The following is a 15,172-nucleotide window of genomic DNA, read 5'->3' as shown; positions in this document are numbered from 1 at the left end:
GTAAGAACTTATAAATTGAACTCTGAGGTTTATATAGAGAAAAATCATAGAAAAACCTAAAAAAATTTCATTCCGGAAAACCGAACAGTTCTGAGGTAGCATAGCAAAATGTTCCATGTTGGTATGTACTAAAAAGGTAGGCTAGGCATTAAGGAGAAACGGAGGTCGCGGGGGCAGGATAAGGGATATAGGGACCTTATCGCATCGGGATAAGGTCCAATAGGTGGACTACACTTCTATTCTTTTTAGGTAACATAAGTGTAACTTAGATTTAAGAACCCTTAATACACGCAAGTTTAAAGCGAATAAGCAGTTGTCACCCAGCTTCGAACGACGAGTTTCATTTAACATACATTTGAATATCCCTCCAGCAATTGCCACCGAACTTAACTAGTGCAAATACTTTTTTCGGTCAATTATAATAATACAAAGCCATGTTGCTCTAAGCCAGGCTTATATATTTAATAAGACTGAGAAAGAATCCGTTTTACAGCTTTGAAGTTAAAGTTTGTTCATTTTGTTGCCTGTTTTTAGTTAAATTTATTAACTGTTGCTACTGAATCATCAATCAAAATTAAGCTTTATATAAAATAAGTTTGTGGTAGATAATCTTGTATATATATTATCCTCTTAAACGGCTAAACCGACTTCAATGATTTTTTTGTATCCGTTTAGGTGGCTCCCTGGATGGTTTAGATTCACAAATCAGCCCGATAGATGGCGCTGTAGTCGGTATCTAGGCTATTTATCATAGAGGAAATCAGTTGGCGTGTAACCAAACGATATATATGGTTTCGATTCGTAATAAAGAATAATAAAATTATGATATTGTATGTCTTTAATTTAATATTTTGTTTAATATCCTAATCACTTGACATATGAAGGACGTCTAAAATAAATTTACAAGATGAATATAGGTCAGAGTGAATGTAACATTTTTAACTAGGACTGTTAATTGATCTAATTTAAAAATGCAAATGAATAGTAACAGACATCACATTTAATTACACTTTTCAAATATAATACATAAATTAAACTAAATTATAATAGTATACATAAATTAAACTTAATATTAATAGACACTAGAAGTAAGTGCAGTTCCAATTAACTAATAAAATTAATGACCACCACCTACCAGTGCTTTTTATTCTCTTTTTGCAAAAGTAGGTGGTAGTGGCGGAAGGTATGTCATAGATTTACAGACCCACCCCACAATTATTACCTTCACCATTTGAAGAAATGTTATTTGAATAAAGAAAAAAAGTATCATACATGATCAGGACGAGAACGCTCAAGACTAACACTGCTTAAAGCTACAATTCATGCCAGATTTATAATGAAACTGGTAATATAATTGAAATACAATTACATGTAAAAATGTATATACTAACAATAGTCAACACCATTACTACAACTTACATTTACCATATTTGGACATTGTGAGCTTTACATAATAACATAAAACTTAAAAGTTCAAATGGAAACAAAACACAAATTATAGTATGCAAGCACTTGACAAAACCACAATAATTTTAGTGTAAATAATATGATAACTTTTTTTATATACACATTTTATTAAAGATAAATTTAAAGAAGTACTATTAAGAACCATTTTATTTATTCACAACCATGTGCCAAGGCGAGGGCTACCTTCGGTTGTTTCCACGTTGGTGTCCCCGACCACGTACATAGGTTCGGTGTGGGTGCTTCCCAGGACCACTGTGCTCCGTTGCTTGGTTATAACGGTCAGAAGCAGGTTGTGCAGAAGCTGCAGGGGCTGGTACAGCAGGAGTAGTAGCTGGTGGTGTCGGAGCTGGTTGTGGCTCACTCATATTCACCTGCTCATTGAACAACATGCAGAACTCTCCAACTTTTTGGATATCACCCGACTTTCCTGAGTAGAGAGTCAGAGCCTGCCGCCATAGCGAGGCATAGCCGCGCGTGAGGCGCACGATGTCACCGGGCTGCAAAAGCGCACCCGGCTCGTCCCAGACGGATAGATTTACTGATGCACTCGCATCGGCCACGCGCAATGTGCGCACCTCGCGCGCCTCCTTCGTCAATGTCGGCGGGCCCACTTCCAGCACAATAAAAATTGCATTTATATTCTTCATATTGGGCTTCAAGTCTTTTATTTGGACATATTCTACATTGTTGCTCATCTTAAAAGTTATATGTGTCAAGAGTTTATTGTTTAGTGTTTCAAACTTAGCAATAACTAGCTAAGTTATGTAGTAAATATAATTTTCAGTTCTCATTCCTAGTCTCCAAAGTTTTATTAACAAATTTTATTGATTATCACAAGGTGCAAGCTTTAGATTGATAAAAATTAAAATTCAAAACCTTGTCAAAATTTTGTCTAATGCTTAACGCTAACCATGATACCTGATGCTTAAAAGCCAGAGTTGAGAGGACTCATTACTCAAACGTTAAAGATTTAGTACAGGTAATAAAGCAAAAGCACTTTGAAGTCGAATACACAAGGTTACAAATTCAAATTTAAGACTTATAAACACGAGAATATTATTTAAAATTTAAAAAAAACAAGCAAGTAGCAAACTAGCAACTGAGAAATGACAAATGACAATTAACTAGTATATATTAGGGATGTGAAAAAATAATCGATTATTAAAAAAATCGATTGAAATCTATTTTTTTACGCGATTTTTATATTTAAAATAATCGATTACTAATCCATTATTTTTATAATTGAAAATCGATCATAGTCGATTTTTCTCTTTTATAACCCGGACCTTGAACTATTAGAGATATTCAATATACATAGATGTTTTCAATGCGATACATTGAATCCGATTCTTTGAAGATGTACTGATATACTTGCATTGATGTTTTTTTGTAAAACATCGAAAGGATGATAAAACCAGTTAATTTTACAAAAACTCAAGTTTGAATGGAACACTATAATTTAAAAGTAAAATAAATTTACTCAGCATCACAAGATTACATACAATTAAAAAGACAACAAAAATACCATGAAAAATAAAATATTTAGGGTGTTTATTTTGAAATTAATTCAAAAATTAGGTAAAAATCGATTTTTTATGCAGAATGTCACATCCCTAGTTTATATGTACGAACGTACCGTGTCAATTGTCATTCTTTATGTTTACATGTTTTGTGGTTTATCTCTTCTCGCTACTCAAATGTTGTTTTGATTGCAAAAATCTAAATAAGGCTTGTTGAAATATATAAATTGTTTGTGGCACAAAATAAAAGGCTTTGTCATTAAAAAAAAGGAAAGCGTTATAATACCTTACTCCTTCCGGAATACATAATAACATATACCGGTATAACCTAAACCAGAATCAATACTATTACAGTTACGTGCTTTATTTTGCACGATGTTTGGCGGAACAAATCCTAACAAGGATGTAGAAGTCGCATCACCGCCTGATGATACCGTCTCAGCGCTTAAGTTTTCTCCTCCCTCAGTCCCGCAGACATTCCTTGCTGCCGGTAGTTGGGATTGTCAGGTAACCTACAATGAAGTTAGTTATAATTCGGTAATTTTTTTTTTAATTCAAGTGGTTTTCTACAGGTCCGTTGCTGGGAAGTGGAAGCTTCAGGCAAGACAGTTCCAAAAGCTGCTCAGAGTATGAGCGGGCCAGTTTTGGATGTAGCATGGCATGATGTAGGTAACATGAAATGTGTTGGTGTTACTGCACATATTTATTTTATTGATTAGTTTTTATACTCTAATTATAGATTTAACCCTTATAACCCCTAGGTGATGTAACAAGGTCATTTAATCAGTCATTTTTATAATAATTGTATGTTACAATTGTTTGGGTTGTTTTCTGTGAAAGTAATAACAAATGTATCTACTTAGTTCTAAATATTGCAGGATGGCTCAAAGATATTCATGGCTTCAACAGATAAAAGTGTCAAATGTTGGGACCTGGCATCTAATACTGCTGTGCAGGTACTTAGTTGTTTTATTACCAGTAATTTCCAGTAACACTTACCAGCTTAGATATTGTTCTGGATTTTAACTAAGCAAATCTTAAAGTATAATATTTTTTTTAAATGTATATCAATGTTTTTAGGTGGCAGCACATGATGCTCCTGTCAAAACTTGTCATTGGGTCAAAGCACCAAATTACACCTGTTTAATGACAGCCTCTTGGGACAAAACATTAAAGGTATATCTGTTATTTCCAGTTTGAAAATTAATATCTTTATGACATTGTGATATAAATAAACATAAATATGTTTTAGTTTTGGGATACACGCAGTTCAGTACCTATAATGTCATTAAATCTATCAGAGAGGTGCTATTGTGCAGATGTGGTAAGACTCTTACTATGCTTTATCTGATGTTTTATTATATTATTGAAATTTTACATTTACATTAATAACATTTATTGCCAAAGGAATTGGAATATAAAAAATTATTTAACATTATTTATCAAACAAAATAATTTTATTGCTTTTGTTAAAAGTTATTGACACCAAAGATGTATTTGGTGTTATTCATTTATTTATAAGGTTCCTAATTAAAATATTTGATACAGCCGTGAATGTAACGTATTTATAAATAATTGGCTGTGAAATTCTCTTGCATAGATTTAAAAATATGTTTCTTAAATTATCTATTTATAGCCTAAATAAAAAATTATAATTATTTGTATAAGGACTACCCAATGGCGGCAGTAGGACTTGCAGATCGCTCCATTTGTCTTTACTCATTAGAGGGCAAACCTGCAGAAGTAAAACGTGTAGATTCACCACTTAAGTACCAGCATCGTTGCCTTGCAATTTTCAAAGACAAGAAGACCAAGCAACCAACTGGTTTTGCTGTAGGCTCTGTAGAAGGCCGTGTTGCAATCCAGTATGTAAATCCAACAAACCCTAAGGATAACTTTACATTTAAGTGCCATCGATCATCTGGCACTAATAATGGTTATCAGGTAAGATTATAAAACTCTTGCCCATTAACCTTAATAAATCTGCTATAAAAAATTTGCTCATTGGGTGTAGACGAGTTTATTATTATGTAAATAAGTGTATACTGTCATAGTGATTTATTATTTTCAGTTATGAATGTAACTACAACTTTCAGATATTCTATGATGTAATTTTAATAAATATTTCCAGGATATCTATGCAGTGAATGATATTGCATTCCACCCAGTGCATGGTACATTGGCCACAGTTGGTTCTGATGGCTCCTTTTCATTTTGGGACAAAGATGCACGAACCAAGCTGAAGCCTTTTGAAGCACTAGACCAACCACTCACTAAGTGTGCATTCAACCACACTGGTCAGATCTTTGCATATGCAATGGGTTATGACTGGTCTAAGGTACACAATTACACTAGATTATTATTGGTGATTTTTTTTTAATTCCTCATAAATAGTTGCCTTCTAGTAAAATGAATGATAGGCTAAATTTCTGGGTTATAAGCCTGTCAGTATTAAATTATTCTTAAAAAAATTGTGATACTGCCTAAAAAAAAATACAAAGCCAAGTCAAGGTATAAAGTAAAATGATTTCAATCCCATTAGATTACTTTAATGAATGTGTTTCTGTTACAGGGGCATGAAAGCTACAACCCATCTAAGAAGAACTTTATCTACTTGCGGCCTTCCTTTGATGACCTCAAACCTCGTTCTACCTGAACCAATAATTTGCATGTGCCGTGACATTATGAATGTGGTGTAGTGTTGTTATTTTTGGTCTATAAAACTTTTTGATTTTAAAATAATTTTGTTAAGGGCAATACATACTTTAAGTGAAAGTCTTAAATACCATATGTATTAGTTTTCCTTACCCAAAGTGATTGTATTTTATTAAAAGAAGGTTATTATGAGAATATCCAGCATTACAGCTTCTTTTAATAGGCACTTGTTTTCATAATAAAGAAAAAACATATTTAAATAATGATTTTATTGATAAATAACGATCCTAACTTTGTAGCTATTAAAAACCTTAAATCAATTTAATGGTGTTCTCCATGGTGGCCATGATCATCACCTCCAGTGAGCTTATTAAAGGCAACAGTGGCAATGGTTAGACCAAGACCCAGAGGGAACCCTCTGAAGAATAACTTGCGAGCCTTTAGCCATTTTGTACCAAATCCAGGGTGATAACGCCAGGCCTCATTTCTAAAACATTTTCGTGAGTTCAGCTATGATTAAATTTTGCTTAAATATTGCATTTAACTATGTTTTGTTTACACAACAATACAAAGTAAATACTCTAATTTATAATATTATCTACCAAATTTACACAATTACAATACACTATAATTGAAACATAAAATTACTTAATTTATCACATTTGGGCAACTATCTTGTTCAGGATAATAATGTAGCTGTGATAATTCTGCATCCTATAACAGGTAAACGATAACATACATAAGAGCACCAAATAAAAAAAATCAGGTGGGTTAGTTAAATATGGTATATTACCGAATCCATGGATCCTTCAGCCCCCTCTTGGCAAGCTCACTTTGAACCTCCTCGAGCTCACGAATACCATCAATCTTGAACTGTGAGTAATGCGGAACTGTGTAAGGTGCTCCGTGACCGTGCCCACCCATATTTGTAGGAATATCTGTATTGATATTAGAAAACTGTCAAAACAAAGTTCTAACCCCAGACAAATATTACATAATTTTTTATTTTTTGAAGAGAAGTAAGCCTTAATTACTTCTTAATCTTGCTACATAACTTACATGTAGTAAATATCAAATTTGGTTGCAATTATCAAAGCAAAAAGAAAAAATATATATTTTTTCGTGATTAACAAGAAGTCAAAATAGTAAATATGTAGATAAAGATTACAAACCCTTTCCAATATAGACTGACGACTACAGAATAATATTCAAAATTATTACGAAAGTACTATGCAGTAAGCTGCGATAGTACTATAAGTTTTAATTTATCAAACAGGTCTGTGGTGCTACCTCATCTATAGTATATACTTGATAGTTGATGCTCACATCGATTGAGATTTTAATGTTTCTCTGTGTCAATAGCGATTAGTGCACAGAATACTTTTAAATTAGCTTTAAGCTTATTGTGTTGTGGTATTGTGTTGTTTGTGCTGTTCAAGACATGTATTTTAAAAATAAAAAATGTTACCAAATGTCTAAATCGGCTTATAACTAACATTTATCTGAACCGGTTTCTCATTGTTAATGTTAAGCAATTATTTATAATTACTAGAAGGATACTTAAAGCGGGTGCTGTATGCTTAATGTGTGCAATATTTACTGTTGAAGCCGGTTGTGCTGCTCGGTATTTGATTTAATTATTGTGTATTGCATTTTTGAAAATGAATACTATGTGTTTATAAATAGAAAAACCAGTAAACACTACTGTTTTTGGAAGTACATTATTATCGTCGAGTGCGTAATGATTAGGAAGTGCAATAGTTGGCGCAAAGCGTAAAATGTATTTTGCGCGAAAGATGTATTGGGTAGTTCTTGTGGCTGTGGCGCTTTGGACGCCGATGACAGCCCTCGCCGATCCACCTACACTCCCTGGTAAGCCACTAGTGGGGACAAGAAGAGGCACTACCAATGTTGAATAATGCACTCAAGATTTCTGCACCTGTGCATGTTGGGATTACTTAAAATCGTAATGCATGCTTTTAAGAAGCTTTTGTTAAGGTAATATGGTGTTAGCATGCCTATTGGATGCATGTATGAAATATCATTTCTTGTTAAGAGTATTTAGTAGTATTCTGAAATATATTAATAAGCAGTCTTTTGGGGGTCGTTTGGCAGATGATGACTCTCCAATTAGTGAATGGACCCACCATTATATACTTCCACTCCTGACCATATAGCTTTAGTGACTTCAGTCTGGACAGCCAATGAAGGCTAGCCAGGTGTGTCCTTGTCAGGTGTCTCTTCAGTTGGCCAGTTAGGGCAAGCTGGAGGTGAGGAATGGCATTTTCCCTTGGAGCACTCAGGCATCCTCGACATCAGCACATGTTGCCCTGTGGGCTTATTATTATTAATATGTATTAAGACAAGTACTTAAATGGGTATAAAATTAATAGTAAGATAAATAAAAACACTTATTTAATAAAGAAAGATATCACTTAATTAGCTTGTTAATGAATCTATTAATGTTAAGGACAAAACAAATAATGATCACTATTGTTGATCTAAAAGTAGATTCTCATTAAGGGAAAGAAAATATAAATACTTGAATACTGTCTTTTAGATGAAAACTACTTATACTAAATATGCATGCTTACTACTTATAATATAAGCATGCATATTTACATGGATTTTACTTTTGAGATTAAGTTGTATGATCCCACTAAAAGTATATGCACAACTTCTGACAAATTTATATAAATCTATCAATTTGGATAAGTGAAATCTATATTTTAGACTATAATATTCTTTATTTACCATTTAAGTGTCCAATTGTTTTACTAAACAAAGTATAAGTAATGCATGTGTTCAGTTTAAAGCATATGAATGAAACTATGATGATGGTGACTTAAAACTACATTCCTTATAAAAAATATGTTGTGATCTGCTTTATACCAATTTTATTCATTTTTCTGGTTTTCTTAATTGGAAAATGCTTTAACCAGTATTAGTAATTATACTGCCTTTATGCAGTCTCGAAAATAATGATTATTACAAAATTCTTGCTTTCTTATGTTATTTAGACTGTTCTTTAGATTTTTAACTAGCGATAATGACTTGAAAATAAACTCCTTCATAAACGCGCGTTGTAGAATAATAGTACCTTTTTTTGAGTGCAGCTTTTAAAACATTTCGTGATACATTTTTTTTCAATATCGAGAAGATAACAATGCAATGGCAGTGTAACATTTTATAAATTTTCTTTTTAATATTTTTTTTCTGGGAAGCTTTACCAACAATTCGACATCGATCTCGTATTTGGCAAGTTCTCAAGATTTAAAACCCCCAGAGACTTGAAAGCTTACTTACTTAATACGTCTCGGCTTGATATCTTGAGACCCCGCATAAAACGATTATGTGATTGATTTGTTCAATTACGATAATATATGTATAGATAACTGCGAGTCGTTGCACATGGTACAACTCAGAACCCTTGTACCATGTATAGGTAGGTAGTCAAAGTATAGAGTCTACGGAAAGGTGCTCACAACTTAAACGGAAAGTTTTCTTGCCGATTGTTGAACTTGATTGATACCTCCATCCGTAGCGCATGTGATAACCCCGAGATTGCACGTCTCACCTCCACCATATCGTAGGAATCGGCATATTTAGATGACTTTTTAATTACGGGTTGTTTTTCTTCCTTATTAAGTACATAATATTGGAATTTGCAACAGGTCGAAGAGTACTTCGCAGTGATGAGTTCTGTCCGTACTGTATACTTCATTTGCACACCAGCTGCCCACTGAAGTGTTTCCGAATCAATTCGACTTAGGGTTCTTCAAGAAAAGAGCGTACCAATTCTTAAAAGGTAGGCAGCGTGCTTGCGAGCCTTCTGGCAGCGCGAGTGACCATGGGCGGCGGTATCACTTAATCAGGTGAGCCTCCTGCCCTCATCTACTATATAAAAATAAGTCGGGTTTTCCTTCCTGACGCTATAACTCCAGAACGCACGAACCGATTTCCACGGTTTTGCATTCGTTGGAAAGGTCTCCGTGAGGTTTATAGCAAAGAAAAATCAGGAAAAATTTCTACAGAAAAGCGGGATCACCAAACGAAATGTTACATAAAACGAAGCCATCTGGTGGCGAAACGGAGTTCGCCGAGTTTGCTAGTGTAACATAGTGTAACATAAAAGGGTGCGTGTACTTATGTACGCGCGTAAGAAGTTATAGTCATTATAGTCAATAAAGTTCAGTTTACATTTGAAAAATTAAATAAATAAATATTTATTATTATTCTCTTACATTAAGTGTAACATAAATTCTATTATTATTCGAATGTTGTTTTTAAATTATGACCAAAGCCGTAGCATCTTCCGTGGGCAACTTCATACTGATAATTTTGTGTAACGGTGCGCGCGCATCGTAAAATTTCACTCTCAACAATTTTTCATAACGCGCCTAAAGAAGTATAACTTCAAAAATTAGTGTCTGGTTTCAAAGAAAACCATTATACTATATCGCCAGAGGCTATGAGACTAACGATATCTGTTGAACTCAAGCGACCCGTAGATCTATATCAACTTGGGTACCTGCTAAATAATTTGTTGTGTGTAGTGTCATATTATATGTAGCATTGCGTACACAACATAATACGCAATGCGCGTTATGAGGGGTTGGCGCGCGCATGCCACTTGATCTCGTTAACGCTTCCTGCGTGACCGTCACACACCGCAACCAAGTCGAGGCCTTTTGCGATACATATCGGATTTCCAACTTCATATATATTTAACCTTTAGGTATGGTGGTAACAAGGCACCAATATTACATAGCGAGCTTCCGTAATGCGCCAGAGTTTGTACAACGCGTCTCCAGTCCCAAAAGTCAGAAATAAATTATTACACCGGTTAGCGGAATAACGATAAATTAAGGAAATAAAATTTAAACATGTTCGTGCCATTTTGTTTTTTCTTTTATTTTATCATAGAGTCAAATAAATGTCGATTATGTAGGGGTTCCAAGTAATGATAAAGTAAATGATGTATTCTGATAAATGCAGTTAACAGATGAAGGCGTTTGTTTGTATCGGTGACCCCAAACGCTACGATAATGAGTAATGACACACCTTATCACATTACTTTAGCTGGATAGATACAGAACTTAAATATTCGTTATGTGACTCAAATGAATACAAAATCTAATATATAAAATTCTCGTGTCACAATGTTCGTTCCCATACTCCTCCGAAACGGCTCGACCGATTCTTATAAATTTTTTTATGCATATTCGGTAAGTCTGAGGATCGGACAACATATATTTGTCATCCTTTTTCATCCTCCCATCCCATCCATCTTTTCAAGGGTGGTCACACCCCTAAATTTTAATTTTTAGACAAAACTTTTTATGATACAGCATAAAAAAATACATACAACCCTTAATTGTGACCCCTCTACGACCGATCCCTATCAAATAATATATACACTATACTAAAGTTAATAAACACAGAACAGTTCGCAGAACCGTCCAAAGATTTAAAAATGTTCATGAAACAGATTCAGAAATCTGAGGCCAAGACCTAAAGAGGTTGTAGCGCCACTGATTTATTTATTTTAAGGATCCTGTAAGTAAGCAATAGTTATTGAGTATAAAGCATGCTGTGTTTGCCTGTTAAAGGGTGTATAATTAGTTTTTATTGTTACTTTTGTGTGTTCCTTTGATTTAAGATTTTATTGTAATGCCGTTGACAATTTTTTTTAAATAAACAAAAAAATACTATGTAATCAGTGATCAATGCGGCAATGTCAATAGGTTCACTGTATGGTGCCGATTACATTGAAATGGAAGCTAGCGATACAATAATTTTATTATCATCTACTGTATGGTTACTGTTGTGTATTAATTTACATTATTAATCACAAGATAATATTTAATAGTGTTGGTAAACAATTGTGGTAAAAGTTTGATGGCTATTTGGAAAAGGCTTTATGCCAAAGATACATTAATGATATATCTTCTAATATATAAAATTCTTGTGTAACAATGTTCGTTCCCATACTCAGAAACGGCTCGACCGATTCTTATGAAATTTTTTATCCATATAAAGTAAGTCTGAGAATCGGCTACTATCTATCTTTCAACCACCTTAGGGTGTCCACCAAAAAAAATAAAAAATTTTTAGACAATTTTTTTTGTTTTTTTTTGTTTATGATACAGCATACAAAAAAACATACAACCCTTAATTTTCACCCATCTACGACCCACCCCTATCTTTTTATTATAGTAGATAGTTATTTTTATTGAACTAAAATAATGTTTCCTACAAATAATTGCCGGGTCAGCTAGTATACTATACAAACGCTATAGTGAAGAGGAAGTTTTATTTTTGTATGTTTGTGACGAATAAACTGAAAAACTTTGGATGATTCCCAAACATTTTCACCTTTGAAGTAAATAAGTAATATCTAAGTTAAGCTAAGCTAAAGAAATCAATCATGCGAAGGTCACTTTTAATAACAGAGTTATGGTTATTATGACTGGTACACTTCTATTTAACTGCTTTGCTACTCATCTAACATAAATATTAACCTAACATAATATATGTATTAGTAAATCATTTGGTAATTGCGTATACTGTATACGAAGGAAAATAAACTGAATTAGTCTAGTTCAGATAGCGATATTTTTGGGTAATGTCAAAATGTATCGGATTTAATTTTGAATGGAATATACTCACTCATCATGTCTTATCATTTGCAGGCGTGCCTGGTGAAACAGATGATGCATGTAGTGTAGGTTCGTTTCGCTGCGCTGATGGGTCTCGCTGCCTACCAATCGCGTGGCGTTGCGATGGACGCGCCCATTGCGCTGATGGGTCCGACGAACTCAATTGTACATCCGCCGCATGCGCAGCTGGGCATTTCAGATGCGCACGATCCGCCCTCTGTATTGCTGCCAGTTGGCGGTGTGACGGAGATGCTGATTGTGGCCCAAATGATAATTCGGATGAGGATCCTTATATGTGTAAGTTTGTATGATGGGTTGTTTTTAATAAGTCTCTCAGTGATCACTGAGAGAAGAATTGTATTCGTTTTTACAACAAACTCTCAAGCGAAATTAGAGAATTATCATTAAATAAATTCAAAGCCCTTGTTAAACGGAAATTTTTCAATAAAACTTTTTATAAATTCGAAGAATACTTAAATGATCCTAATCCTTGGGATTGATTTGCTCCAGTTCAAACAATTTGTATTACTCAAAACTTAGCAATACAAAAGAGTGGCGGAAAGTTTCTTGCCAGTTCTTCTTGCCCGCCCTACTCCCTTGACTTGCGAACTGGTAGTAAATGTAAATTTACTATTAATTTAACTTCTTTTGTGACGTTCATAAGTGTAGTTGTTTACCTATATGAATAAAGATATTTGGAGTTTGAGTTTGAAGAAAGAAAAAATCACTATTAATTATTTTTAGCTTATAATAAGAGAAACGCGTTATTTTTTATTAATATCTTACGCATTAAGACATTAATGTTATTTTTGGAGAAAAATAAACTACAGTCGTATATAGAAACGTATCTGAGGGAACATCATACCTAATTACTTTGAAAAAGTTCATTCAACTTTGTAAAGAAAAAGTTAGGTTGATTTAATTTTGACTTTGATTTATCGAATAGGAACTCTCATTTATTCATTTGCAACATTATATGGTAATAATAAGTTTATTTATTTGCCTCTTCACATAATACGAGTGAATAGATCGATAGGTCTCAAAAATCATTCAATAACGCTCGGTGATTATAGCCTCATTCTTAAACCCAAGCATTAGAACAATAGAGCATAATATGTGTTTTAGGCGAGTTTTTCAGATAAATAAGTCTCAATATATCTCTAACACCAGTGTACTTTACAGGCGAGAAAGACTTTAAGTGCTGGGGCAACAGGGCGCGTTGCAGTACACCTGTAGATGGCAGGTTCAGCTGTGTGCCTGTGTACGAATTCTGCGACGGCACCAGACATTGTCCAGATGGAAGTGATGAGTGGGATTTCTGTGATAACTGTACGTATTTTTTTTTATAGAACAGGGGTCGCAAACGGGCAGGAGGCTCACCTGATGTTAAGTGATACCGCCGCCCATGGACACTCTCAATGCTAGAGGGCTCGCGAGTGCGTTGCAGGCCTTTTAAGAATTCGTACCTCTTTAAAAAAAAAAAAATGAACGTCCTGGCGACATATATAAGTATCTATTATGGTTTTTTAAACATATTTATACCATTGGCGCTAAACCTGTTTCGTGGTCGTTTATTTTTTCTAATACACAAGCAGGTGATCTGCCTTCTGTGCCTGTCAACTTTTTTGGTCTGAGGCATGCCGGATTCCTCACGATGTTTTCCTTCACAGTACGAACGAGTATTAAATACGCACAAGTATTGGTGCATAACCGGGGGTCGAATCTCCGACACTAGAAAACACTAGGCAAATACTGTTTTCAACATATATAACCCATATAAATGTTGTAGTAGTCGCAGGATCGTGTCTCGGATAGCGAATTCGTTTGAGATAATTATTAAATAAATAATTTATTTCCAAAAAGAATTACATACGAAGGGTTATTTACAAAAACCGCACAATCTGTCAATCAGAATATATCTAATATAAAATTCTCGTGTCACAATGTTCGTTCCCATACTTCTCCGAAACGGCTCGACCGATTTTTATAAAATTTTTTAATGCATATGCAGTAAGTGTGAGAATCTTCTACTATCTCTTCTCTCTATCTTTCAAACCTCTAAGTGATAAGGGGTGTTCACCCCAATTTTTTTTTGTTTTTGTTTTTTATGATATCGAATTTTATTGAAATAAAAATGTTTCCTAGCAATATTATACAAGGCAAAACAACGTTTGCCGGATCAACTAGTAACAATATACATTATTTTTGTCATAATACTACTACGTCAGTATGTAAAAATTTGTAATTTAAGAACTCCCGAAGAAGCAGTTCTATTATATTTCTATTAAGGCAATGGTAGGTATTTGTCTGATTTTTTCTTTTACTCGTTTCTTCATCACGGTCTTAATTTGCATATAAATTATCGTAATGTTTACTAAGTCAGTCATCTTTTGTATACGTGGTATGACTTCCTATATGTTGTAGTGTTATTGCGTTTAATTCAATCGGAGGTTTTTAATTATGATGCGACACGTACATTATAGAATATCCTTGTACATATGAAATGAATAGGTTTTTCTGCAAGGGCTTCTATAAATAAATAAAAAAGTGCGTGCGTAAAAAGTACACATATCAGAAGTGAACTAATTTTTGAGTCTTGTTAATATTTATACAAATCTAAAACTCTAGATTTCCAAGACTTAGAGGGAGGGAAAAAGGAAAATTTGTTAGGAATTTAATGAATTTAATTGACATTAAAATATTAAAAGTGTTGAAAATTAATACAAATAATAAATTTAATTTTTTAAATTTATTTCTTCGATATCAAAAACACGTGGCATTTTAATTTACAATTCATCATTTGAGATTTCAATAAATTATTTTGCATAAAATATAAAATACTTATATCACATAAATTCTTTTTACGAA

General features: G+C 33.7%; 3 protein-coding genes across 3 annotated transcripts in view; 2 read left to right on the top strand and 1 right to left on the bottom strand.

Annotated features, from left to right (window-relative positions):
* Positions 1 to 823: 823 nt before the first annotated feature.
* LOC125050544 (SOSS complex subunit B homolog) lies at positions 824 to 2,590 on the bottom strand. The gene has a single exon (XM_047650464.1). It carries the CDS (start codon positions 2,160 to 2,162, stop codon positions 1,647 to 1,649), a length of 516 nt encoding a protein of 171 aa, XP_047506420.1. The 5' UTR covers positions 2,163 to 2,590; the 3' UTR covers positions 824 to 1,646.
* A 524-nt stretch (positions 2,591 to 3,114) lies between these two features.
* LOC125050503 (protein Rae1) lies at positions 3,115 to 5,962 on the top strand. The gene is made up of 8 exons (XM_047650396.1): positions 3,115 to 3,494; positions 3,560 to 3,652; positions 3,866 to 3,943; positions 4,068 to 4,163; positions 4,240 to 4,311; positions 4,656 to 4,931; positions 5,119 to 5,325; positions 5,560 to 5,962. The coding sequence occupies exons 1-8, from the start codon at positions 3,363 to 3,365 to the stop codon at positions 5,641 to 5,643; spliced, it is 1,038 nt and encodes a 345-aa protein (XP_047506352.1). The 5' UTR covers positions 3,115 to 3,362; the 3' UTR covers positions 5,644 to 5,962.
* A 1,023-nt stretch (positions 5,963 to 6,985) lies between these two features.
* The window catches only part of LOC125050270 (prolow-density lipoprotein receptor-related protein 1), a 76,224-nt gene continuing 68,037 nt past the window's right edge, over positions 6,986 to 15,172 (top strand). Inside the window, exons 1-3 of the mRNA XM_047649997.1 lie at positions 6,986 to 7,514; positions 12,338 to 12,601; positions 13,487 to 13,633. Coding sequence (XP_047505953.1) covers positions 7,421 to 7,514; positions 12,338 to 12,601; positions 13,487 to 13,633 — 505 coding nt within the window. The 5' untranslated portion in view covers positions 6,986 to 7,420. The remainder of the gene's footprint in view (positions 7,515 to 12,337; positions 12,602 to 13,486; positions 13,634 to 15,172) is intronic.

The sequence above is a fragment of the Pieris napi genome, chromosome 6 (assembly GCF_905475465.1).
Source record: "Pieris napi chromosome 6, ilPieNapi1.2, whole genome shotgun sequence".
Classification (NCBI taxonomy): Eukaryota; Metazoa; Arthropoda; class Insecta; order Lepidoptera; family Pieridae; genus Pieris; species Pieris napi.
This window is presented reverse-complemented; position numbering and strand designations above follow the sequence as displayed.

What these genes read in the sequence shown, in the direction of transcription:
- LOC125050544 (XM_047650464.1), bottom strand. Translation starts at nt 2,162, where the DNA reads ATGAGCAACAATGTAGAATATGTCCAAATAAAAGACTTGAAGCCCAAT.
- LOC125050503 (XM_047650396.1), top strand. Translation starts at nt 3,363, where the DNA reads ATGTTTGGCGGAACAAATCCTAACAAGGATGTAGAAGTCGCATCACCG. An exon ending in TGGATGTAGCATGGCATGAT is followed by an intron (nt 3,653 to 3,865) that starts GTAGGTAACATG and finishes TAAATATTGCAG; the next exon opens with GATGGCTCAAAGATATTCAT. An exon ending in GGTGCTATTGTGCAGATGTG is followed by an intron (nt 4,312 to 4,655) that starts GTAAGACTCTTA and finishes TATTTGTATAAG; the next exon opens with GACTACCCAATGGCGGCAGT.